The sequence below is a fragment of the Taudactylus pleione genome, unplaced genomic scaffold (genome assembly GCF_031769625.1).
Source record: "Taudactylus pleione unplaced genomic scaffold, aTauple2 ptg000130l, whole genome shotgun sequence".
Lineage (NCBI taxonomy): Eukaryota > Metazoa > Chordata > Amphibia > Anura > Myobatrachidae > Taudactylus > Taudactylus pleione.
Genome location: NW_028284532.1, coordinates 3,241,850 through 3,269,824, shown reverse-complemented (window position 1 = coordinate 3,269,824; position 27,975 = coordinate 3,241,850). Strand labels below are relative to the sequence as shown.

Here is a 27,975-nt window from a genome sequence, read left to right as displayed (position 1 = left end):
TGTGCCGGCCTTTAATTCCCCAGACCTATCGGCAGGGGAGGCCTCCATTGAATGTGGTACGTGCCCTCAGGATTTATGTGGATCTTACCAGTTCTCTCAGGAAATCGGACTCCTTGTTCTTTATGGTTTCCACAAGAGAGGATGGCCAGCCTATAAACAAACTTTGGCTAGATGACTTCGAATGACTCTTTGAGGCTTACATTCATGAGGGCTTTCCAGTCCCACCCTCTGTTACTACTAATTCTACTTTTGTCTGTGGGCCCTTGGTAGGCAGCTCGTCGTGGTACCTCAGCTGTACAGCTTAGTAAGGTGGCCACGTGGTCTTCTATTCAGACCTTTTGATACCTTTGCCACTCAGGATACTGCTTTGGGAATCACCATGGTCACCCTGTGGACCTTCTATGGATCCTGAAGTAGAAAACTAGATAGATGGTAAGAACTTACCCTTGTTATCTCTTTCTACGAGGTCCACAGGGCACATGCCCTGTAGTACCTGTGCTTCAGTTGGGCTTCATTCTGGTCACCAGTTTTCCGTCTCCTGTGTGAGAATTTGATTCTAGTGTGTTCCAGACTTTCTTCTTTCTTTTATCCACCTCGGTCCTTTGGCTTGCTACGTAACTGAGGAGCCTCCGGCTTGGGGGCGGGGTATAGAGGAAGACCCGTTTTATCCTTGGATAAGAATTTACTGCGTAAGGTGCCCGGATGACTCTGCATCACCTATACCCCAAGGTCACCCTGTGGACCCTATGGACCTCGTAGAAAAATAGAACAAGGGTAAGTTCTTACCATATCACTACTTTTTTAAAACGCTCTGTTTTTTTTTTATATTAGGCTGTGACTACAGGCACAACACCGTGACTGGTATAATTCCACATTCTTATTGCTTGTGGTCTTTAGCTGAGTAAGCTGAATCAATGCAGTAAATCACACACACTACAAAGATATAGGAAGTATGAACCAGATATGAGAGGTGCTAAATCTGCCTTGCATCAAGCTATGAATTCTAGCCCATCAATCCCATAGGGCAGGAGAAAAAACCCACAGCTAACATTCTCAATCTTAAAGAGTAAACACCAACACATAAAACAGGCAATACACAAAGAAACACCTCATGGTTTAATCCCCATGTTTACCTTTGTATTTCAATTCAAAACCTCCTATTGAGATGAGTGCTGTGGTGTCACAAGTATCATCTTATGAATGGTGGATGAGCCAAAAAAAGTTAACCCCAATGTATTTCCCATTATTTAGCAACTTCTGACTGCTAAAGCATCTTCAACTAGTGTAGAAATAATTTTTTCTTCTTTCGGTTTAGTTTATTCGAAGCTTAGAAACAGACTGGGAACTGAAAAGGCCTCTAAACTAGTGTTTTTATTCAAAATGTTTAATGCCAGTGACATTTCCAGTTCTAATGCTTAACTCTTTTTTTTTTTTTTTTTTTTGTGTATGTGTTTCTCTGAAAAGTGCTTTTGCATGTTTTAATTATCTTTTAGTCTAAAATTGGTTTTATTGAAAGACGTCAAATCATATCAAACCCTAATAACTTTGGTATGTTAACGTTAGAAAGCATTAAACGTGATTGATCAAGGTTTCTAGTAACATACCAAGATACTTTTTTTTTTTTTTTTTTCATTTAAACAATGCAAAAAAAAAAAATGGTTTACACAAAAAAGTTGTTTTTAAAAAAACAAACACCGTTTTTTTTTTTCCAACCCTGATTCTTGCTCAAGTTGTTTACCTCATGTGAAATTAGACCAATTCTTTCAAGAGTCCCAGACAAATGTGTTTTGCTTTCAAAAGGGATTGATGGTGATCTTTTTTTTCAAATTTTTGTATTATTTTTATTTCAAGAGGGTTAATTACTGTTTTTCTAACAGTGCTATGGGGAGGGCTGAGTATATGAGCATAAACAAAGCATCCAAATGAGTCTAATCTGACCACAGCGAGACTTCCGTAATTCGTCAAGGCTCATGGTTGGTGGTACAGAAGTACTGACTCGGTATACACCTCGGCAGGGGAAGGAAAGCAACGGGTTTCTGAATCTCTGCCATGCTGTGCGTATTTCTTGGGCTATGTCTCCACTCCCCATTGAGCAAGTCAGAAAGATGGTTCAGCTGTCTGAAGCCCTTACTGTGATGCTGAAGATCTGCTCTGCAATACCTCAATACACACTAAGGGACACAAAACGGAATTCAGCTTTCAAAAGAAGTCCCATATTTCCTCTTCCTGAATAGACTGCGTGTACAGTAGTGCTCTTCATACACAGTGAAATAAACTTTTTGGCAGATGAGTAGTGTAAAAGTGCCATATCAAATGGAAATCTTTTGTTAGTGGAATATATGTAAATATGTGTGTACGTATGTGTGTGTGTGTGTGTGTGTGTGTATATATATATATATAATATATATATATATATAGCGTTCCCGCTAGGCTGTTTTAGGAGGAGGGCAAAAAGCGCCCTGCCCTAACAGCCTGCGGGAGCCGTTCTCACCCGCGGGACGCAGTGTCCCGTGGGTGGACAAACATGCGGTGATCCGGTCACCGCCGGAGAATAGACGCCGGGCGCATGCGCCCGGCATCTATTCTCCCTTTCTGCAGCGCTTGGGGGCTGCCCGGCATGTCCGTAAGCGCCGGGCACGCCCCCAAGTATGATGAAAAGGGGACGCGTCTTATAGACACACCCCCTTTTCATAACCACGCCCCCTTTTCAGACGCGCACCTTCGGCACGCGCACAAGATTGCCCTCTCTAGCTCCAGCGCCCTGCCTGCCGCCGGAGATGGAAGGAACACTATATATATATATATATATATATATATATGTGTGTGTATATATATATATATATATATATAATGTGTGTGTGTAATATGTATGTGTGTGTGTGTATATATATATATATATATATATATATATATATATATATATATATATATATATATTTTATTTATAATATTTTAGTGTGTGTACAGACAGTCAGGTGCATAAATATTGGGACATTGACTAAATTTTAATTTTTTGGCCTCTATTCTCCACCACAATGGCTTTGAAATTAAACAAACAAGGTGTGCTTTAACTGCAGACTTTCAGATTTAATTTGAGGGTAATTACATCCAAATCAGGTGAACGGTGTAGGAATTACAATGTGTGCTTCCCACTTTTTAAGGGGCCAAAAGTAATGGGACAAACTAAACAATCCTAAATCTAACTTTCACTTTTTAATACTTTGTTGCAAATCCTTTGCAGGCAATTACAGCCTGAAGCCTGGAACGCATAGACATTACCAGACGCTGGATTTAATCCCTGGTGATGCTCTGCCAGACCTCTACTGCAAGTGTCTTCAGTTCCTGCTTGTTCTTGGGGCATTTTCTCTTCAGTTTTGTCTTCATCAAGTGAAATGCATGCTCAATCGGATTCAGGTCAGGGGATTGACTTGCCCATTGCATAACATTCCACTTTTTAGCCTTAAAAAACTCTTTGGTTGCTTTTGCAGTATGCTTCAGGTCATTGTCCATCTGCACTGTGAAGTGCTGTCCAATGAGTTCTGAAGCATTTGACTGAATATGAGCATATAATATTGCCTGAAACACTTAAGAATTCATTCTGCTGCTTTTGTCAGCAGTCACATCAATAAATACAAGGGAACCAGTTCCATTGGCAGCCATACATGCATGACACTACCACCACCATGCTTCACTGATGAGGTGGTATGTTTTGAATCATGAGCAGTTCCTTTCCTTCTCCATACTCTTCTCTTCCCATCACTCTGGTGCAAGTTGATCTTTGTCTCATCTGTCCATAGGATGTTGTTCCAGAACTGTAATGGCTTTTTTGATGTTGTTTGGCAAACTCTAATCTGGTCTTCCTGTTTTTGAGGCTCACCAATGGTTTACAACTTGTATTGAACACTCTATATTCACTCTTGTGAAGTCTTCTCTTGATTGTTGACTTTGACACACATACACCTACCTCCTGGAGAGTGTTCTTGATTTGGCCAACTGTTGTGAAGGGGTTTTTCTTCACCAGGGAAATAATTCTTCTGTCATCGACCACAGTTGTTTTCCGTGGTCTTCCGGGTCTTTTCGTGCTGCTGAGCTCTCCGGTGCGTTCTTTTTTTTTTTTTTACAGAATGTTCTAAACAGTTGATTTGGCCACACCTAATGTTTTTTGCTATCTCTCTGATGGGTTTGTTTTGATTTTTCAGCCTAATGATGGCTTGCTTCACTGATAGTGACAGCTCTTTGGTTCTCATATTGAGAGTCAACACCAACTGTCTCCAAATGCAAATGTCACACCTAGAATCAACTCCAGACCTTTTACCTGCTTAACTGATAATGAAATAACGAGGGAATAGCCCACATCTGTCCATGAAATAGCTTTTGAGTTGATAGTCCCATTACTTTTGGCCCCTTAAAAAGTGGGAGGCACATATAGAAACCGTTGTAATTCCTACACCGTTCACCTGATTTGGATGTAATTACCCTCAAATTAAATCTGAAAGTCTGCAGTTAAAGCACATCTTGTTTGTTTAATTTCAAAGCCATTGTGGTGGTGAATAGAGGCCAAAAAATGAAAATTCTGTCAATGTTCCAATATTTATGCACCTGACTGTGTGTGTATGTGTATATACGTATATATATATAATATAATATATATATGTGTGTATATGTGTGTGTGTGTGTGTGTGTGTATATATATATATATATATATATATATATTATATATAATATTATACACATCTCTCTCACACACTTCAATCCTGTGGGGGATCAAAAGTTTTATAAAGATGCAAGAAACTGTATTGAAGGCTTATACAGAAAAATTGCCATGCTCAAAAGGAGGACCAAAAACAGATCACATAACAGGAGCCATAAACATGGATAACTTATCGTATGCCTGGTGACCGTGTGATAGAACCCTAGGCATGACAGCCGTTTCGGTGTGTAGACAACCTTAATCATGAGCACGAAGAGAACTTATGCGGCTGGCTATTAAATAAAACAAATAGGCACCTAATCAGTAACCAAAAGATGTATCTCACCTGTTAAGGCTGTCACTCCGCATCCGTCCCATATTTTCGGGCAACAGATAATGCCGGTGGGACGTCCTGCTTCCTCTAAAGTAGTGCGTCACTTGTGTGCACGTTGAGGACTAAGGTCATGCTGAGTTCAGCGTTTACCTCACAGGCTCCAGCAAAAAATGACGCGATGTGATCAGCCAATCACACGCCATGGTTTAAAGACGCATGTTGCATGTCAACAAACTAAGTCACAATGGACGGACTTGAATGCAGGAGAAATCTTGTCTCCCAAGAAAACAGCGACATCTTAGTGAGCACACCATGATCTGTCTGACAGGCACCTATTTGTTCCACACAAAATCTATACAAATACCACTATCAAAGAAATAAGACATACTGATAACATCAAAGAAAATAAACAATAAAAAAATACAAAATACATGAATATAAAAAAAACACATTAGTCATGCAAAAATAAAGCGTGCATACACACAAGAAATCTACAGTGATATAAATAATGAACAGGTGTGAAACTAACATAAAGTACCCAAGTGCAGCCCTCAGATGAAACACTCGAAAGCCATTAAGGACAATATAACAAAAGTCCGAAAAATATATCCAAAGTTCCAAGAAATACATTAAAAAGCAATTCTTCATTTAATCCTCCAGGCTGTAATGTCCCAAATTTATAGATGAGTTCACACTCTTTTTGCAATACTCTTTACCACGGTCTCCCCCTCGTTTTAATAACTTAACTTGATCCAGCGGCATAAAGTGAAAGTCATTGATACTGTGACCTGTTTTGTAAAAATGTCTGGCCACTGATGGTGTGCTACCGTCTATAATGGATAATGCCTTTTTAATCGAAGATCGGTGCATGGCTATCATCTCCGTCAGCATCCTAGTGGTCTTGCCTATATAAACTTTTTGTCATGAACAAATAATTGCATATATGACATATTTACTCATACAATTCAGTCGATGCCGTATGTGGTGTTGAAGACCACTAGTAGGATGTATAAACTTGTCACCTGTTAGTAAAAATCTACAATTCACACATCCGCTGCAATGGAATGCACCGTTTTTTGGTGACAACCAATTGGTATTCATTGGATTAGGGCTGATATCTGCCTTGGTCACCAGGTCTTTTAAGTTGTTACTCTGTTTATAGGCAAACATCGGGTCATTGCAGCAATGTTTCTTAAGAATTGGTCCTGATTGAAGGATGTGCCAATGTTTAAGCACCGAATCTCTCATCCTACCAGACAATATTTGTTTGAATCCAAGACCGTATTGACTCAGCCTAATCGGCTTATTTTTCCGACCACATATTCAATATTGCTCTGAATACTGCTCATTTCTAGGATATTTATGGACAGAAGACTATCTGCCCTTGTCCATCTTCCTTGAAAAGTGCGCTGACCTGTCACCGCCCACCAGCCGTGAAGACTCGCTTCGGTCGCGAGGAGTGCCCACTCTGGATTCTAAAATGGGCGACCCTTGTTGAGACTGCCCGTCCGCAACCACCAAGACAGGGACAACCGAACCTCTGGTGAGAGATGGATCATCTGGGATTTTATTGATCGGTATTCCCCGTTCCAGAATAAGAGGATCAACTGCTGCAATGGTCTGGAGTGAAATTGGGCATATTCCTCCATGATAAAGGTGGACACCATTGACCCCAGCACCCGCACTGTACAGTCACCAGCCTGTTGTGAAGCAATTTGCGTGTATGCAACTGGAGGGCCGCAATTTTGTCCTCCAACAAATATATTCTGTGCGCCAAGAAGTCCAGGCGTGCCCCAAATGTACAATCTATTGCACTGGAAGAAGTGACTATTTCTTCCAATTTATGATCCAACCGTGACTGTGTAGACAGGAAACTGTCAGCCCGAGATGATACTGCAACTCCTGTGGAGACTGCCCTAACAACAGGAGATCATCCAGGTATGGCAGAATTCTGACGCCCTGGTGCCTGAGACATGCCATCACCGCTCCCATCACTTTTGTAAACACCCGAGGGGCTGTGGATAAACCGAACGGCAGTGTCTGGAACTGGAAGTGTTTCTGCCCCACCGCAGAAACTGCTGGTGGGATGGTGCAATTGTTATATGCAGATAAGCATCCTGGATATCCAGGCATACAATGAAAACTCCCGGCTCCATTGCCAACACAATTGATCGCAGTGTTTCCATACGAAAACTGGGCATCCGAATAAATGTGTTGAGCCCCTCCTTTAGGTTCAAAATAGGCCGGTAGGACCCATTCGGTTTCTGAATCAAGAATAGGTTGGAATAATAACCTTTCCGTAATTGATTCCCTGGAGCATCACACCTGCTGTTAGCAGGGATTCTATAGCCTGTTGGAGGGCCAAGGCCTTTACTGAACCCACTGACTGGGTTATGCAAAAGAACCTCTGGGGAGGACTTCTCTAGAATGTCAGTGCGTATCCCCAGGAGACTACTTCCCAAATCCAGGCATCCGTTGTTGTGAGATGCCAGGTGTCTGAAAACTGAAGAAGTCTGCCTCCTACCCTGGGATCCCCCGGGTGGAGGCTCGCCCAATCAGGCCACCGGCTTATCCTGGGACCTGGAAGTCGGACGTTTATTCGGCCAGGGTTTCTTAGTGGTTTTCCGCTAGAACTGGCTCTAGCTGAGAATTGACCTCTAACTTTCCCCTGCGACTGAAAGGTCCGAAAGGACGACCCGCTAAGTCTGGTACCAGATGCTGAGGGTAGACCAGCCGTTTTAGAAGCTGTCACTGTAGCCACAATCCTGTCCATCTCTGTGCCAAACAGAGTACCTCCCATAAAACGGAAGGGATTCTAAGGCCTTCTTGGACCCTGCATCCGCCTCCCAATCCCTTAACCACAGGGCTCTACGCTCCACAATGGAGACAGCCGATGCTCTAGCAGATAATATCCCGGCATCCAATGCTGCCTCCCCCAAATAGGATGCAGCTACCTTGACATAAGAAATAATCTCAAGCTGCTCCTTAGACATTACTGGCAGGGATTATGCCAAAGTCTTCAATATTCTTCAATGGCTTTGGACACCCAAGCCGTAGTCCATAGCTGGGCGAGTGGCCGCGCCTGAAAGTGAGAAGACTGCCTTAAGACAGGCTTCCAGCCTCCTATCTGTGGAATTTTTAAGAGAAAATGCAGACGGTATGGGTAATGTGGCCCTCCTTGACAGCTGTGCCACATGTGCGTCTACCGACGGCGGAATTTCCCGTTTAGTACACTGTTCTGACGGAAAAAAGGCCGCAACCCTTCTAGTAAGATGGAACATCTATGCTTAACACAGCTTTGACTGCCTTAATTTAAAAAAGGGACATCTGCCACTGGAAAATGATCCCCTTCCTTCCCTGAAAGAGAGTCCTGAGAGGAATCATGCGCCGCCTCACCCTCATCAGAGGGCGTACCGGAGTCAGTGGCTTGGCTTGCATGTGAGGCCAAACGCCTTCTGGTCTTTGGCTGCATTGGTCTAGCTGCTTGTAACGACTGCTGAAGATGAAGCCATACCCTGACCAGCGTGCGTATACATATCCATCCAAGATGGAAACATAGGGGGCATAAACATAGCAGGTTGCAGCGGCTGAGGATATCTGATCACCGGGGCCGCTGGGGCTGCCAATCGTTCCGCAACCTGCGCAATGATCTGGAAGAAAGAAGCCCAAGGGGGCTCTTGTCCAGAGGCTGGTAAGTTTGACTGATGTGGTGACTCTTTAAAACAGTGACCACATAATCCATTTTGTATGAAATCCTGTGGGCATAACCCTGCTTTGCAGGCCATACAAGACACCAGCACAGGGGTCTCCGCCACCTGTCTTTCAAACTCTTTAGACAATTATTTTTTTATGCAAAAGTTCTGAGCACACATGTGACCATGTTTCACCCCAACTAATCCACACACCTGTAGTAGAGGGTTATAACAGCAGTGATAGGTTAGCAGACTGACCGTTATATAGACATAAAAGACAGTTTCACACACACACACACAGCAGCTTTCAAAAGTCACATGCAATGCATATATACCCCCTATATGAGCATATGCATCCTAAGCTCTTCGTTCCCTATGAACAGCCTTAGGCCTAGTAGTTCTAGTAGAGCTCTGTATGACCAGTCACCGTGGGAGAGGAATACAGGGAGACTGACCCAACCTCCTGAGTGCACAGCCATCAAGAGCACTTGAAAGTGGTCTCAGGCTGACTCGTATAGAGGGAGGCTGGGAGGAGCAACCCAGGCGCACGAACCTAGCAGGGTCGGGGGAGGGGCCGCCGGGGAGAGCGAACCTCCCCTATGCTGTATGGATCCACTCGGTTCACTGACATGGCCGCCGTCATCTAACCCCCGGCTGGCAGGAATCCATCAAGTCCCGGTGGACTAGTGTGGAAGGCAGACTACCGTGGCTCCAGCGTCAGCTGCCGCCGAAACCACCCTTAGCTGCATCCCTGTTGCAGTCCAGGGCTCTATCGAAATCACTGGCTTTACAACAGTGTTTCCGGCGCCGGCGGGTATAGATTGAGCAGGTGACCCATGCGTCTCCCATCAGACACCTAGCTGCGTCTCACAGCACGCGTCGCCTGCTCAGAGGAGAAAAAAAAACAACTTGTCAATGGGACTGCTCCAGCAGTGCCACTGTCAGTATAGTGCCTTCTCGCACCGAACAGAACTGACTGCCTGCAGCCGGGGGTGGGGTATATGTGGGGAGGACCCAGGGCATCCTGGGAGCCGAGAGCTTGTTTTAACTGTTTGGTGCCTGAATCACTCCAACCACATACCCCAATGTAATGGCTGTGGACCCCATGGACCTTGAAGAAAGGGTTAACGAAGGTATGTTATACCATAACTCTTTATTTTTCGAGTGATTGTACAATGCTATCTCCCTGTTTTAGTCTTTTATTGCCTGCCTTTGTAGTAGGAGGCTATTGAGGGTGGTTTGTAATTAGTGAACACACATGTTCTGTTATACTTAATGAGTGCATTATAGGCTGTGGAGTGTTTTTCTTCTAAGTGGAATTATTATAGCCTAATTCTGCGTTATACCAGAGTTAAACAGGAAGAAAACAGAAGGAGACTGTTCTACTAGATATCTCTGCTACAGTGGGGACTACCTTTCACAAACTGCTGTGCGTTTGGTCATCCTCCAACTCCAACACCTTTCTCCCATATCCTAGACCAGTGTTGGCTAACCTTGACACTCCAGCTGTTATGGAGCTACATAACCCAGCATGCACTGCTACAGTTTTGCTATTAGGGCATGCTAAAACTGTGGCAGGGCATGCTGGGATATATAGTTCCACAACAGCTGGTGTGTCAAGGTTAGCCAACACTGTCCTAGACACTCCTTACTGAACTTCCCGCTTGAATATTGCAAGGCGTTACTACTTTGCTTGCTGCACTTGATTGATTTTATTTTTTCTACGCTTCTGTCTATCATTCCTGTGCTGCTGTCCTTTTCTATATGCATTTTTTTTTTAATGTATTGCTCAACCTGTCTGCTGGGTACAGGTTCTCACAGAGCTGATTTTCTGGTGACTGGTGTTATATATTTGTCCTGTTAATTTTGTATTACATCTGACCAAGCTGTTTCCCCATACAAATGTCTCGACTCTGTTGCTCCGGCGGTCACTAATCACCTTTGCAGATCCATGCCTCAACCTTGGCATTCCAAGTGCACCAGATATCGGAAAAAAATGTTCACGAACTGCCTAGCGACAGTGGAGGAAATCTTGCTCCATTGCAGACTTCCTCCATATCAAATTTATCTCCTCCTGATCCTTGAACCCCTGTAGTCTCTTGGTCACTTTCAACTTCTTCCTCTGCCCCCTCCTTCTCCCCTCCTCACTCTCTGCCCTTTACTTCGCCACCCACTTCCCATCTAACATTGAATCCATCTATCAGGAAATTGCATCCCACCAGACCCTCATCATCCCATCCTTTTCTGTCCCAGCCTACCTTTCCCCATCTATTTTCCAACTCTGACTTCCTTCTACCCAGTATCTGGAGATGAAGTCATGGCCCTAATCTAGTCCTCTCCCCTTTCAACCTAGACCTCCCACATCCTCCCTCTCCCTGATCCCATCTTGCCTATCTCTTTTATCTTTTCCTATCATCAGGCTCTGTCCCTCTGCATTCGAGCATGCTCTTGTCTACCTCATTCTTTCAAAAAACCCAACCTTGGTCCTGACACTCACTCGAACTACTACCAATCTCTCTCCTACCCTTTGCCTCCAAATTCCTTGAACGTATTGTCTATAACCATCTTACCCCCCTTTCTTTCCACTCCCTGCTTGACCTATTTCAGTCTGGCTTTCATCCTCTCCCCTCCACAGAAACTGCCCTCACTAAAGTCAACAATCGCCTTCTTGCTGCCAAAACAGAGGGCCACTACTCTGATCGTTCTCCTTGACCGCAAATGTTTTTTGACATTGTGGACCAACCTCTCCTCCTGCAAATCTTCACCTTCTCGTTTTGGGTGATCTTGCCCTCTCCTGGCTGTCTCCCTACTTCTCTGATCGTTCTCTCGTTCTCTTGATTCCACTAAGTGTGTCTCCCAAGGTTCTGTTTTATTACCTCTTTTTTATTCTCCCTTTTATACATCTTATCTAGGTGAGCTCATCAGCTCCTTTGGGGTCTCTAATATCCTCTCTATACTGAACAGTCTGCCAATCTCCCTGATTGCACCTAAAGGTGCATATCCACTACGCAATATTAATGGACGACTGAACGTTAACGACATAATTATCGTTCATTCGTCCATTAATCGTGCACAATTTCGAAAACTACCAGTGATGCACGCTTCTGCTGTTCGTTTCCGACATCAATCATTGGCTGAACATGCCGGTCAATCTGCCGATAACGACAGATTGACAATGTTCAGGGATGACGGAGGGTGCCTACACTGACCGATGTAGGCATGCAGGGGATGGGGAACGATGGTACGATTACAATGTCTTAATCGTACTCTTCCCTAGTTCGCACCTTTTACCTCCATTATGAAGTTGTTATATTTAAAAAAAAAAAAAAAAACGCTAAATACCTTCAAATGGAATCATTACTATTATTTACCTGCATTGGTTATAAGGCGCAATGACTCCTATGGCTACATGCATTTTCTGAAAAAGGATTAGTGTGTTTTAATCAATAAATAGATCTTACTAACTGCTTTTGGCTACATGCATTCGTTTACATTTGGATATCAAGTAAATTTTATGGCACGCACCTCAGATGTAGCAGTACACGTCAACTTTACCGCGCGCTTATAGGTGCTGCTTTTACAATCTCCCTGATATGTTTTTTCAAAAGTAGGCAAGTATGGTATAATCTCTTCCCCCACTGACAAGAGCAGCACCAAACCTTTGGCTTCTGCCACCCTGCTGCATATTTGGGTATTATGACTGCTGCTGCAAATGTTTATAAACCTTGTCCATGTTCTGTACTGCAAGTCACTGTTTTCTTGTTCTGTTCATACGGTTTCTTTTTATGTGCTTTGTAAGGCACTGCGGATCACTTGTGACTCCATATAAATAAAGACTAAAATGACTAATGTAGGAAGAGCCTAACACAAGATCAGAGAGATCACCTGCATTAGGCTAAATCACAGGTTCTCAAACTTGATCCTCAGGACCCCAAACAGTGCATGTTTTCCAGGTCTCCTCCCAGAATCACAGGTGAAATAATTATCTCCCCCTGTGGATCTTTTAAAATGTTGCGCTGAGTAATTACTACACCTGTGCACCTGCTGGGTGACCTGCAAAACGTGACCTGTGTGGGGTCCTGGGGCCTGAGTTTGAGAACCACTGGGCTAAATAACACTGCACTGATATATATTGCCTTTGCATGGTCTGCATTGTCACCTTATTCCAGCTGCTACTCAATCTAAAATATAAGTGCTTACTGGTTTTTATGTGGCTGTTTCTCATGACTTTTCTAGTGTTTTTCCTTCAATGTAGCTAGCTAAATAATTTTGTTTTACTTTGAAAAGTTTGAGGCTTTTGAAGGGAAGAATATACTAATGTATATACAGATGTGTCCACATACATCTAGCATCCATGCGCTACAAGTCGCGCCACACAACGTGGGAGCTTTGTGTGCCTCGGTAGTGGTGAGCGTCTTTCGTGCGACTTTTTACCTTCACAGTGATTCGAATAGCTAGCACAAGCAGCTTCTGCTGATTAAAATGATATGCAGTATGGGTTCTGTATGTGACTGGGGGTGTCTGCATACGAAATGCTACATTACAGCCGCTGACACTGTAACGTAGCATTTCACATGCAGATACACAGGCAGACGCACAGAACATGGGTATGCTGCAGATCATTTTAATCAGCAGAAGCTGCTTGTGCTAGCTATTCACATCACTGTGTGAATAAGACTCATTTGAAGGTAAAATGATGCTTGGCGCTACTGAGTCACGGCGTAATTAGAAGGGCTGTTTAACGTGCTAGGAGGCTAGATGTATGAGGACACATCTGCATGAAGAAAGGAGGCACCCAAAAGTGAGGTATTTCATGTAACCTGTATATATAATAGTAGTTCAGTAATTGTGCATGCCACAAAAAAGTGAATGAGAGAATTCCTTGATACCGTTATACCTTGTTTGTGTAATATGTGAAGAATGAAGGTATAAATTTATTACATAAATACGTAGATATATATAATATATCAAGCTTACCTGTGTATGCAGTTAAGCTTGATAGTTGATGTATGTGTGCAGAAAGTAATGCACTATTGTGGCGTTCAGTTTTTTCATATTATACTAAGGTATACATAATTCTCGCTTTTATATTATTCACTATTTTCATTACCATTAGGTGCCTCCTTCACTTGCAGTGTACTAATTATGTCATTTAAACATATCCATTATTTAAGACACTTGTTGTATGGCTTATAATGTTTGTTCTGTTTTATATTTGTTTGCTTAAAAAAAAAAAAAAAACCTTATCCATTAGAAACCAAGCTGTGCATGAAAATCTAGTTACATGTGTTCTAAATATTCGAAATGTAGGAAATGGCAAATCCAGTTATTTTGTTTTTTTTTGTTCATTTCTACCACATGAGCTCGCTGTTTTACCTCCCTCCAGAGCAATGGAACATTACAGCGAGAAGGGAACCTATACATGCATGAAAATAGAGGCGTCAGGCTTAAGAAATAATTGGCAGAAATGACATTAAAAAAGAGAAATCCTTCTGACATTTGAGCAGAGGAGGTCACTGTCCCCAGCAGCTGCATAGTGCCCGTGAGTGCACTTGAGAATGGCCTGGGGCAGAAATGAGCACAAGAAGGAGTATATGGGCAGCAGTTTGATAAATGCTTGGTCTGCTGGCTTTTGGATAGGAGTAATTTGGCTCAGATGGGCTGCAGCAGCCCATGAATCAAAATCTGTCAGTGTAAGGCCAAAGATTGAGTGAGGAGCATTGTAAGTGTGCCTCTTGGTGACCCCTCTGCCCTAGAGGTCAAGTGGGCTTGATATTTCTCAAGAGTTGATTTAGTGCATTAGTCAGGGCTGCTGGGGAGAAGGCTGCTGAGAGCTGTGGCCCTGCACATGAAATATATCACACAAACACTACCTGCATGTTCAGATCGTTCTTGTATGTAAACCCTTTCATATGTGATGAAATGTAATTCTCCACACCCTGTCTATTTTATCATTCCATTTACATTTTTTTTTTCTTATATATAAAATTTTGATTTGCTTGTACATGTGGTTTAGATTTTATTACAACAATTTCCTTATGGTCGCTTTCTCAGGATCCTGCTTTAGACTCATGGTTTTATGAAAGCTTTGTAGCGTTAGAAAGATGGATAGATGGTATACGTTCAGGAAGCCGGCGGACGCAATGCCGACCACCAGCTTCCCGACTACTTAATCCGGACGAGGGTTAAATGAGACTCCTGTCATTTTACCAACGCCCGGAGACCAATGCCCGGCATCCCGATCGAAGGGAGAGTTTAGGGTCAGGCTTAGGGGAAGGGGGAATAGGAGGGTTAGGGTTAGGGGGTAGAATTAGGTTAGTTTATACTTACCTTTAGGGCGATCAGGATTTCCTCCTGTCGGGCTGCCGCTGCCGGGATCTGAACCGTTGGGCTAAGGAGGATAGATATATATGCAGAAAGTGATTTAGTCCTAATCTGTTATATTTAGATTAGAAATCCACAACTATACACCATCAGGGCACATGTTTTAGTCATTCTGCAGAACTCATTATTGCATTCATGTCATGAGTTGATGTTTTATTCTTGTTTTTCTGTTTCCTGGCAGAGTGAGGATGATGAGAAGCTTAAGAAGAGAAAGGAGCGCTTTGGTATAGTCACCAGCTCGGCTGCTGTAACGGATGATGTTGAGGTAAAATTCATATCCAGCAATACAGTTTTATTGCCAACAATTCTTTGACCTATATGATCTTAGATGAAGCAGGTGTACTTTTCTGTCAGTAGGTTAATGGAGCCACAGGATTTCTTCATAAAATGGTATGGCTCTATGGTTCAATGTTTGTTTTTTAGATTATACACTGTGTATATGCTAAAAAAGCTATTTGAGACAGTGCTATATTCATTATGTGTGTGTGTGTATATATATATAATATACTGTACACACTTATCTATCTGTGTGTCCACTATACTTTTTTTTTTTTTGTTCTTTTAAAGAGAATTGTAGAGACAACGAGCTGGTTAACGTCATTACATTTATTTATCAACTGCACGCAAACAATAAAAAATAACATGTCAATTGGAATACAGTAAGTGTCCTGTTAGCAATTTAAATGTGTATTATGTGGCAGGATTAATATAGCATATTCCTTGGTCTTGAAAATGTCTATTTGTCATGGACAAAATATGACGATGCTCTGCTGCGTGGTAATATTTTAGACTGAATACATTAACCTTGGAAGCTAGACAGAAGGCTTTTTCCAATTCAGCAAGAGGAACTTTGTTAATGGCATTGGTTTCATGTTGTCTGGCCGGACTGCAAGCTTGGCTGCATTCATGGGACAGCATCCATCATTGTATACTTCCCTGGAAACCTATAAAACGATACTATAGAAATTACACCATTGAGGACTCCGTTATTAAAGGTATATCTGGGACATAACAACTGATCTTGTTGGGACATTTACATGACTCGGTGACTCCAAATGGTGTATGCTATACTAATCCAGCTACATTATGTACACTTGCCTTACTAACAAATTTTAAATTCAATAACTGCATTAATCTATTAACTTTCATGTCTTCTCCAAAAGGTGTTCAATATCCTAATGTATATTCGCTCTAGATTTAGGAACAGGACACCTGTAAAAAATATATATAAATATATATATATATATATATATATATATATATATGAGAGATATAGACAAGTTGATATAAATTGCCCAATACCAGCCTCTCTAAAATAGGACACTGTGACTACCCTGCAGATAAGCATTTTATTTTTTACTATTTATATCAACTTGTCTGTATGTTACTGTATCCCCTTTACCCTCAATAATTTGTAATAAAGCCCCCTTGTTTTGAGATTGCCACTACTGATGATGAGTCTTTTTTTGGTCTAAAGCCCATCACCGATATATGTGGAAGCTTCTGGGGCAGTAAGGAAGGGAATTTGGTGGAGTGATAAGTACATATATCAACGTACTATCATACAAGAATCTATATGGTACGCACAAATATAAATATTGGTTTTATTTGTGAATAGGTAATACTACACTATATTTCTCTCGTTTGGTTTTGGTCCGAGCCCTTTTAATCAAGGTCCCCCAGGTACTGGAAACCCGGGTCCATATCATCCGCATTCCCTTGACAGAGTTTCAGATGAGCCTTAAAGGTTTTTTATTTGGCACGCACATTATTATTTGAGCATGGGCACCATCATTCATAATTTCTTGCACTATTGGACGCATGCCCTCTCCGTGTGTGTATGTGTGTGTGTGTAATATATATATATATATATATATATATATATATATATATATATATATATAGTAAACTATTTATATTGTGTGTGTAAACTGTGTTGTCATTTACCAAGACCACCCAAATGGTTGAGTGCCGTGGACTGTGTGTGAGAGTACATATAAAAAAAATAAATATATATTTGTGTGTGTGTAATAAATAAATATATATATATATATATATATATATATATATATAAAATATACTCACACACACTCCACAGCACTCTTACATTTGGGTGGCCTTGGAATATGATCACACAGTTTACATATATATATATATGTGTATATATGTCCCCTCTATGCTGACACTCTGTCACACAAACAACGAAGCTCCTCCGGTGCCTGTCCAAAACATCTCAAATAGATCCACCAAAAACGGGACGGCACTCAGAGATTGATAAGCAAAACTACATGTATTGTAAAAAAAAAAGCCTCCAAAGCTGCTTTGGAGGATTTTTTACAATACATGTAGTTTTGCTTATCAATTTCTGAGTGCCTTCCCGTTATATATATATATATATATAATGGTCCATAGAAAATCGCACACCTCATGTCATATAATGGGTGCAAGGTAATTAATCATTCAAATATTATGCTTAAACTGTATCCAAAGACACAGGCAGCACCAACCAGCACACCAGCTTTGTAGCAAAAAAAGACATCCATTTATTTCAATGCAAAAAAGGCATATAGCTGCATTCCATCCATGTAGATAGCATACTGATACTTATCATATCGTAGTAAATATAGGCATATTGATAGCTCCCAGCCCGACAACTGTTTCGGTGTTGCCACCTTCCTCAAGGGTCAGCTATGCCAACTCTAGCAACGAATGCCCTTAAATACCTAACACCCACATAGGGAGTACTCTCACCTGTGCACGCACCTGACATGCATCACCTCCCATCAGACCGGCCATCCCATCCCGGAAGATGGAATCTCAGCAATCACACCATGATCCACATGGTGAGACGCCGTCCTCCGTCAAACCGGAAGTGACGCGCCGGACACAGCGGAACTCCTGTGGCTTCCCCACCAACAACCATCAGCCACAGGGTTCTGTCTAACAGGAAGCGGCAGCCAGATCTCTAACATCACATCCCAATACAATATTAACATAGCTACTAGCGTCTCGTCACCATAGCAACCGGAGGCACTCAACTCAAATAGCTGTCCTCCAGCGCTACTCATCAAACGCAGCAGCACTACCTATTTACCAACAAATGGATCAATTATACCCATCAATACAGTAAAATTACGCATACAGTAACATGTTACAATAAATACATTCTATGCCCCATTTGTTAAACACCCATATAAATATCTGGTGTTCCAATATTATGCATAACCTATTGGGAAACAATATAAAGTTATTGACAAACCAGAGGGGGAACAATTCTAATCTGCATAAAAATGCATACTCTAAAAAACATACTTCATATATAGTTCCAATCTAATTACATGTGTATAAATGACCATCAATTTCAATGAATCACGTGCACATTTTGACAGAAAGGATCAAATTGAAAAAGGAATACACTATGCATAAACAAACCAAAGTTTTTCTCTGCACATGTTAGTATTTCTAATCTCACTAGAACTTACACAAAATATTTATTTGTACTTCTTTCACATATTAATTCCTGCAGTCTCGTTCAGGGCTTACAAAAATGATGAAAGAGTGAATTCCTCATTAAGACCCAAAGGTACCATTGAGTCCAACTTATAAATCCACTCACATTCACGTTGCAGCAACAGTCTGTGTCTATCACCACCTCTTCTTAATGGTGGTATATGATCAATTGGTTTAAATACAAAATCCTTCATACTGTGGCCATGCTGAATAATATGCTTTGCTACCAGTGGTGTGCTGGTGTCCATCATGGTGGCTGCTTTTTTAATTGAGGACCTATGGAGCGCAATGCGTTCCTTGACCATACGTATGGTCTTACCCACATAAAGTTTTTTTACATGGACATACAATTATGTATACCACTTATTTTGATTCACAAGTTAATCGATGTCTGAGCTGGTAACATCTGCCCGTAACAGGATGACGAAAGGATTCTCCCACTAGTAAATGCCGACAGTTAATGCATCTGCCACACTTAAGGGCTCCAATTTTCGATGAGAGCCAATTACCCCGTGTATTGACCCTTGGACTTATATCTGAGAAGGTGATGCGTTCTATCAGATTGGGGCTGCGTTTATAGCAAAATAGCGGATTTTGTTGGCAAAAAGGACCCACTATGGGATCCCTTTGTAGAATATACCAGTATTTGATGATCACTTTCATTATCAAGGTAGATGTAATTGAATATGTGCTTGATATTATCATCCTTTCAGATTCATCCACTTTAGTCTTGGGTATTAATAGGTCCTCTGTTTTTAGTTTAAGACATTTTTGAATAGCTGCCTGAACCTCTTTAGCATCGTCGTCCCTATTGATGAAATTTTGACCCATCTTTTGTAGGGCCTCTGGGATCTTGTCGGTATTAGAGGTAGTTCTTACAACTCTCACCATTTGTGAGTAAGGCAATCCCTTTTTCAAGGGTTGCGGATGGAAGCTACTGGCCAACAAAAGTGTATTTTTATCAGTCAATTTCTTGAAAATAGTTGTAGTAAATTCTCCTGCATCAATTGCAACAGACACATCCAAAAATGAAATGCTGAGCTGACTGCAGGAATACGTGAACATGAAAGAACCAGGTTGAGAATTTAAAGAATCAACAAAACTTGTCAACACAGGGGCACTGCCAGTCCAGATCAAAAATAAGTCCTCTATATAAGGAAATAGAATGCTATGTATTGAAAATAATACTGATTTGACTTGATGTGCTTAACCTCATAGTCATACATGTAGAGATTTGCGTAGGCTGGAGCCATATTAGATCCCATGGCAGTACCCCTGCGTTGAATAAAAAACATATTGTCAAGCAAAAAATAATTTTTGTGTAAAATAATCTCCATAAGTAAGAAAAGGAATTCACTGGGTGGACCATTATAGTATGGGCTCATACCCACTACTCTTCTAATGGCTTCCATCCCTTCGACATTATCAATGTTTGTGTATAACCTGTTAACATCTAGTGTTACAAGCAGACATTGTTCATGTGGTGGTCCAAAAGATTTTAATTTATTGAGGAAATCCGTTGTATCTTTCACATAATAGGGTGTTTTTGTACAATAGACCATCTTCCTGGCTCCATGTCGCATATCTCGGTGGGCGGCGCGGAGTACGGGTCCCCCTACATATCTCTCCTCCTCCTCCTGATGGTGGGCAGTGTATGTAGCACTTTGTTCTACTAGACAGTAAATCTGTATAGTTGACCATTAAGTGCAGGTATTGTTGTTCTGCATTTGTCTGCGACTGTATGCTGCGCTGTCTGAGTTTCTCTTTCTGTAACGGTCAGCCATTTTTTTGCTATCCCTGTACTTATTCTGCTGTTCTGAACCATAGCACTGGTGTTGTGTGGGTGTGGCTAAAGTCGCAGGCTGTGACCTTTATTATACAGTCACATCTACACAGTGGTATCCTCTTCACTATGACTGGCAGTGAGAGTGATATGCCTAATTTGGCTTCTACTAAACTGCTCTGTAAGAAATGTACAGCGGTATTAGAGGCGGGGGACATGGCTTCTGAGAAGTTATGTTTGCGGTGTTATACCTCTCCAGGTCCCTCTGCGGCTTCTGCTGCTCACCAGGAGCCGCCATGGGAGTGCTTTGCAAAAGCACTGACAACCATTGCGGGGCGTTTGGCAGGCCCTCGTGTTTCCACAGTTCGGTTTTCAACAGCAGCACCTTTTGCCAGTGCAAAACTTGCTGCAACCATCTGCACCCACACAGGTGTTGCCTCCCACCAGGGGGTTAATACAGTTCCCGCTGTATTGCAAGGTGTGACTGAGGTACGGCAAAGTGACTCACACGTCAGCAGACCGGCTAAAAGGGTCTTGCTGTTGTCTACCTTGTGGGATGAAGATGATGTGTCATCTGATGATGGACTGCTCCTGGATGAGTCTGACTCTAAGCCCCCTCCTCAAGAGGCAGGGATCAAGTCAAAAATATATATTCCAGGTTTGATACAGGCTGTGAAGCCAGCCCTGATCATTGTGGAGGATGAGCCTCCTGCACCTAAGTCTAGGCATGCATATTTCATGGAAGAAAGGCGACTGAGGCTATATTCCCGTTGTCTGACCAACTGGTGAATCACTTGGAGGTAGCATGGAAAACGCCGCAGAAGCATCTAGTCTCGGCTTATCCTTTTTTGCTGAGAATTATTTTACCAAGTGGGAGACTCCACCGGTGGTGGATTCCCATGTCACGCGCTTGGTAAATAGCACAATGCTACCTATGACAGAAAAGATCTCCACTTTTGCAGATGCGTGTATGCAGATGCCTTCACAATTGCCGTGTCAGTCCACTCAGCAATGCAGTTACTGGGATCTGTGGTGTCGATGTTCGACATGGTGGAGTATGCCCACTTTCATTCACGGCCTCTGCAGTAAACGATCCTGTCCAAGTGGGACGGATTTCCCCATCATATACAGACTCAAACAATGGTGCTCTCTCCGGAGGTACGCCTATCTCTGACTTGGTGGCTACAGACTATCCACCTCACCAGGGAGCCTCCCTTTTGGATCTCGGACTGGGTCCTTCTGACAACAGACGCCAAACTTCGGGGTTGGGGTGCAGTGACAGGTCCACCCTCCATTCAGGGAAGGTGGACCGCAGAGGAATCTGCGCTACCATCAACATATTGGAACTTCGGGCAGTTTTCAGGGCCCTACAACAAGCCTGGCTGTTGCTTCATGGAAAGCCCGTGCAAGTGCAGTCAGACAACACCACAACAGTGGCTTACCTAAACCATCAAGGAGAAACTCTTAAGTCAGGCGGCAATGACAGAGGTTTCATGCATTCTGACATGGCCGGAAGGCCATCTACCAGCCATATCGGCGATGTTCATTCCAGGAGTGCTGAATTTAGAAGCGGACTTCCTCAGCCGTCACGACGTGCATCCCGGGGAATGGTCTCTTCACCAAGAAGTGTTTCGTTTCAGCTCCTAGTGGACAAGTGGGGCCTTCCAGACATGGACCTCACGGCCTCTCGACTAAATCACAAGTTGCCTCAGTACGGGTCCAGGACAAGAGACCCCAGAACTCTCTTTGTGGACACTGTGGAATAAACGGGTACACAAACTGGAAGGTCTACTTGACTAACAATCTCCCTCCTTCCTTGAGTAATTCGGAAGTTCAAACAAGAGGGAGGCACGGTCCTGCTGGTGGCTCCAGTCTCTCCACCTACACTCTGTGGCTGTTGACTCGACGTCCGGACCTGTTGTCTCAGGGTCCTTGCCTCTACCCAGACCTGGGTCGTCTGTCTGTGACGGTGTGGCTCTTGAGACATCCCTCTTAAGGTCCAAGGGTTTTTGCAGCTCTGTGGTTAACACCATGCTCAGCACGTAAACCTGCTTCTGCTAGAATTTACCAGAGGCTATGGCATACCTATTTTGAATGGTGTCGTCCAGAAAGTTATGAACCCCAGGTGTTTAGGATATCCAGAGTGTTTGCTTTCCTGCAGGCAGGTTTGGACCTTGGTCTCCGCCTTGCTACACTGAAGGTCCATATCTCTGCCCTCTAAGTGTAGTTCCAGCGAAGCATTGCTCCTCTTCATGACATCCACTCTTTTCTGCCGCGGGTCCTTCTTATCCAGCTTCCCTTAATAATAATAATAATAATTCTTGTCATTGACAGCACAAGTGATATCAGCAAAAAAGCAATACAGCAATTTACCACATAGTAAAACAGGCAGCAAATTACACTATAATGCAACACCATATAACAATTTGAGTTAACCGTTTAACAAACGCACAGCTGTAGGAATGAAACTGTTATGCAAATGCTTTGTGCAAGTGCTCACAGCTCTAAAACGCCTATTTGATGGCAAATTCTCATAGAACATGATTAGGATGGCTGAAATCTGCTAAGATAGAGCTAGTTTTCTTTCAGATCCTTTTTTTCATATATCTCCTGTGTGCGCTGTAGCACCACTCCAATAATTCTAGCTGTTCCAACCACCCTATTCAACGCCCTCCGTTCAGCCACAGTACAGTTCCCGTACCAAGCAACAATACCATAGGCCAGAACACTTTCCACGATGCTACGATAAAAATTTAAGAGGGTCCCCCTACTCACACATGCAGATCTCAAACGACGCAGGAAGCGCAAACGTTGATGTGCCTTCTTAACCAAGAAAGCTGAATTTAAGGACCATGACAAATTATTTGAGATATAGAATCTTTTGTCACTCCTTTAGCGCCTTGGAATTTGGCTGTTGTCCTTAGGGTCCTTCCTTTGAACTACGCTCTCTTTTCTCTCTCTCCCTCTCCTCCCTATCCTCCAACCCGGCATCTGGGGGCCGCAGCATCACAGCAGTCAGTCACTGGTGTATGGGGGCCATAACACATTTTAAATGATCCACAGGTGGTACCTTGTTTCTACATGGGTAAATCTGCTTCATCACAGAAAATGGATTTGAATATTAATAGCCCATTACTGATTTATGGCTTGGGATACCATAGGTGTAAATATAGTTCTTGCTACTTCTACAATATTCACAAAACAAATGTTTTATAGAATATTTTAAATGCATAATTTAGAAATAAAATCCATTCGTATCCCCTTTGAACCCTAATGAATATATTATTACACACAACCATTACTGTAAATTACTATGGTTGCATGTGTTTCAGACTTTCAGGGTGGATATAGGAATATTGGCTGTCGGTGGCATAAAATCAAGCAGGTTACAGCTAAATATCATTGCTCTTATTGCAAAAATGTAGAAAATAAAACAAATGTTCCATCTCCAGGGAATAGTTGCAATTGTTATAATTTTATGCACTTTTTTTATGTTCGTTTTTTTATTTGTTTGGTTTATGTATTCATTAAAAAAGTGCTTTGGGTGAAGCGTAGCCAGCACATGGAATTATTGGTAGAACTTGGTGCGCTTGACCATGCATTTTAGAACAATATTTGGTTTCCATGCTATTTTGTTCCTTTGCATGAGCAGCAAAGCACAGCTGGAAGTTGGTTGTTTTGGCAATGTAACTCATGCAGTGGCTTGTAAAACATTGGAATGTGGGGTCAAATATGCACTGTTGATGGATTCTGGCTACCTTTCACAAATATGTGAGGGCATCTGCCAGAAGTGTGAACTCTATGCCACAGAGACCATGTGCCTCCTAACAGCCTCAGGTGGGGGAAGGCTGGCCAATTAGCCCCTATTGTGGGTCAAAGGGCACCTAAGTGGGAGCTGCTTAAAATGGGGGAAGTGAGAACAGGAAGCAGTATCCATAAAGTGCTGTATTCCAGCTGTGTATTACCTTGTACATTTTCTTTACTGCTGTATTCAAAAGGTCTATATGTTAATGGAGAGGAGCAGGCACTGGCCTTTCTATAGAACACAGAGATACGTAACCAGCACAGTCTGTGCAATTTGTACATCTATATGAGGAACATGCTGAATACGACTATTTATTATACAAGATGTTTAAAGTAATGTTTAGAAAATAACTGTTTTTCCTTCTGCTTCTGTGTAATCATTTCCGTGATATCTACATTGTCCCAAATCTATACCATTCTTATGTGTTTCTGGTCTTCACAATGAGCTGTGGAGTGAAGTTTTTTTTTTTTGTTTTGTTTTTTTTACTTACTTCATATTTCTATTATTTTCTATTCCAGGCAAAGAAGAGGAAAAGATCAGAACGCTTTGGCATTGTCTAGCAGTGCACACCTGCTGCACCTCATACACTTGTTTGTTTCATTGTTTGTTCATCTCGCCAAGTATTGTAAAAGGTATCCTGATAGAAGATCGACAATGTAAAGGTCGACAGTCAATATGTCGACTTTTACAAAAAGCCGACCGTGCAGAAGGTCGACAAGTACACAAGGTCAACATGCCAAAAAAATGGTCAACACTTTTTTTTGTGTTCTCAACATTTTTAGGGTGTGGGTTAGGCTACTGGGGGGGGGGGGTGGTTAGGCACTAGGGGAAGAGTTAGGTTAGGTTTAGGCACTAGGGGAAGAGTTAGGTTTAGGCACTAAGGGAAGGGTTAGGCTTCCTTAGGGGATGGTTAGACACTAGGGGGAGGGTTGGGGGTTAGGCATCAGCGGAGGCTTAGGTTTTCTGAGGGGATGGTTAGACACTAGGGGGAGGGTTAGGGTTCCTGAGGGGATGGTTAGACACTAGGGGGAGGGTTGGGTTTAGGCTTTCTGAGGGGAGGGTTAGACATTAGGGGGGAGGGTTAGGGTTCCTGAGGGGATGGTTAGACACTAGGGGGAGGGTTAGGCTTTCTGAGGGGAGGGTTAGGCTTTCTGAGGGGAGGGTTAGGCTTTCTGAGGGGAGGGTTAGGCTTTCTGAGGGGAGGGTTAGGCTTTCTGAGGGGAGGGTTAGGCTTTCTGAGGGGAGGGTTAGGCTTTTTGAGGGGAGGGTTAGGCTTCGGCAGTAGTGGTAGGGTCAGGCTTCCTGAGGGGATGGTTAGACACTAGGGGGAGGGTTAGGATTAGGCACCAGGTTAGGCTTCCAGAGGAGACTATTAGTGTTGGGCTAGGGTTAGGCACTAGGGGAAGGGTTAGGCTTCTGGGGGGAGGGAGGAGAGGACTGTTAGCATTAGGCACTAGGGGGAGGGTTAGCATTAGGGTTAAATAATAGTGTTATGTCGACTATTTTTAAACTTGTCAACCTTTTGTGCCTGTCGACCTATTGCATGTTGGTCATGTGGTGTCAACCTATTGACTGTCAACCTTAACATTGTCGATCTTTTATGCCATACCCATTGTAAAGAATCTTTATATCATTTTGATTTTTTTTTTGATTTTTTTTTAAAGCTTTTTAAGATGGGGAAAACATGGAGAATTTAATAAACAAAAAAAAACTCTTCCTTATCTGGTGTATTTTTGAAGTAGAATATTTTCTTTTAATGTTTATGATTAATCTGCACAATGCTGGTTAATTAATGGAACAATCTTTATCATGAGGACTTGCAGTCACATTTTCAAAGAACTATGCACAAAAACAGCTGAAATGACATGTAGGCTTGTATCCATCTTCTATGGTACTGTGTGCTGGTCTTTCTATCAATACATGATGAAATTCAAGAGGAGGATGTTAACAATGCTTTCCTATTTCAGTGTTGGAAGTAGGCTGTCACTAATTACAAATGGACTTTTTATACATCTGGGAATTCATTACTTTACAACACTGACCTCATTCAAGCTTTACCCTGCATTCTTGCCCTTGTCCACACACCCCTAGGCTCACTGCCGAATGCTTTATTGCTTCAACTCCCATTTGTCACAATTACAGGTTTCTTTCATTTAAATGTCCCTGAGACTTTCTCCTCCACTAAATAGTGCAGCTAAAAAAAGATGGATATTGTCAGAAGATATGCAGCAATAACACCTCTACCAGCAGACCAGTGGGGTTTTGCCAACTATTTTTAATGTTTTATATTTGTGGGATCTTTTACACTTTGGTAGCTATTGAAAATTGGATAATTTAGGACTTTTAAAAAAGGCATTGGATGGACAAATTAGACCTATGGACATTTGCTTGCAGTCCCAATGTTAATCTTTAAATCCTTTGTCGGGCTGGCAGAGGATGATGTGGCTTGTAGTCTCACAGCGGCTTACAAGTCCTGGTTTCCCTACACTTCCTTTTAATTATCCTTGGGATTGAGACCGTGATGTGTCACATCATATGACAAAACTTCGGCAGCTCTGCATATCAGTATTGCATTGCAAAATCAAGTTTATTATATAAAACAGTATGTCTTGTTAAAAAGAATATTCTGTGTTTAAAAAAAAAAAAGTAAATATTTTGTCTTCCTAATTAATTTTTGTAGTATCATTTCTTATAATTATGTATACTACTACCATATGTATCTTACTCTTTTTTTTTTTTTTTCTTTCTCCACATCAATCTGCATTATGTTGAAGAGTAGTATCTTGAAAAAAAAAAATGTGGCCTAAATGTTTTTCTTCTCCAGTTCAGAAAAGAATATATTCTCGGAGGATATATAGGGCCGCACTTCCCTCTTTCCTGTTTCGTCATTTCTGTGCTTTCATCCTAGTTGGGCTAGACAAGTGTGGTGTTTTATAGTATTTAGGGCCTACTTGCAGTAAGCTGCCAGGAGGAGTGTAGACTAGATTGGCTCTTTTCTGAAGCCACTGCGAATGTACCTTCTGAGGGTACTAACCAGAAGCAAGTGGCGGGATCTGCCTTGTTGCAGGGCAAGACCCTTCTCTTGGAACTGCTTCCTCCGATATTACTGCTACAGTATTCTTACTCTGCACCTTTAAAACTTGGTGTATTATGGGTACATAGTACCACAACATCACACAAATGTAGGGAATAATGGGAGCACTTTGTCTATTGAAATTGATTTTTATCTGCCAGAAGGAGTTGTTAACAAGTTGGAGTCAATATTCGGTCAGTGATCGTGTACTCGGCTTGAAATTTGACTTCTGCAGCAGCACGAACTATACCATTACCAATCAAGAACAGGGTAAGCCCCATGCAGTCTGTTTTAGCTAGGTTTCTAATTAACAGATATGATTGTTAGTAGGTTTGAGGCTAAGAAAAGGACTTCACCTAACACAGCTAAACAATCTTTTCAGCTAAAAATCATGAGCTTAGCTGAAGCTGCCAGAGGGAGTTTCATTGAAAAATGGCACGAATTGTAGATCTTATGAGCAGCACAAACGCTCCCTCACATGGCTGAACTGAGTACTATTTGCTGATACCTTAGTTACTAAGGAAGATTTGAATAATTGGAAATTCAAAAATGTCACAGCCATTAGTCAGTGTGGTGTCTGAGGAATATGAATCTGTTGATTCTGATGCATCTGAATTGTCTGGTGGGTCAGTTTCAGCTTCAGAAGACACTAATCTTAATGTGGCTTTAATAGACAAAAGTTGTTTCTAAAGTATTGGACATTG

At 42.1% G+C, this 27,975-nt stretch overlaps 1 protein-coding gene across 2 annotated transcripts in view; it reads left to right on the top strand.

The window, feature by feature from the left end:
- The window catches only part of SARNP (SAP domain containing ribonucleoprotein), an 88,844-nt gene extending 63,712 nt beyond the window's left edge, over positions 1-25,132 (top strand). The window contains exons 9-10 of one of the 2 annotated variants that reach the window (XM_088473089.1): positions 15,282-15,365; positions 24,717-25,132. In XM_088473089.1, the coding sequence (XP_088329215.1) occupies positions 15,282-15,365; positions 24,717-24,758 (126 nt within the window). In that variant the 3' untranslated portion in view covers positions 24,759-25,132. The remainder of the gene's footprint in view (positions 1-15,281; positions 15,366-24,716) is intronic. The other variant, XM_088473088.1, reaches the window with a different exon arrangement.
- Positions 25,133-27,975: the final 2,843 nt, after the last annotated feature.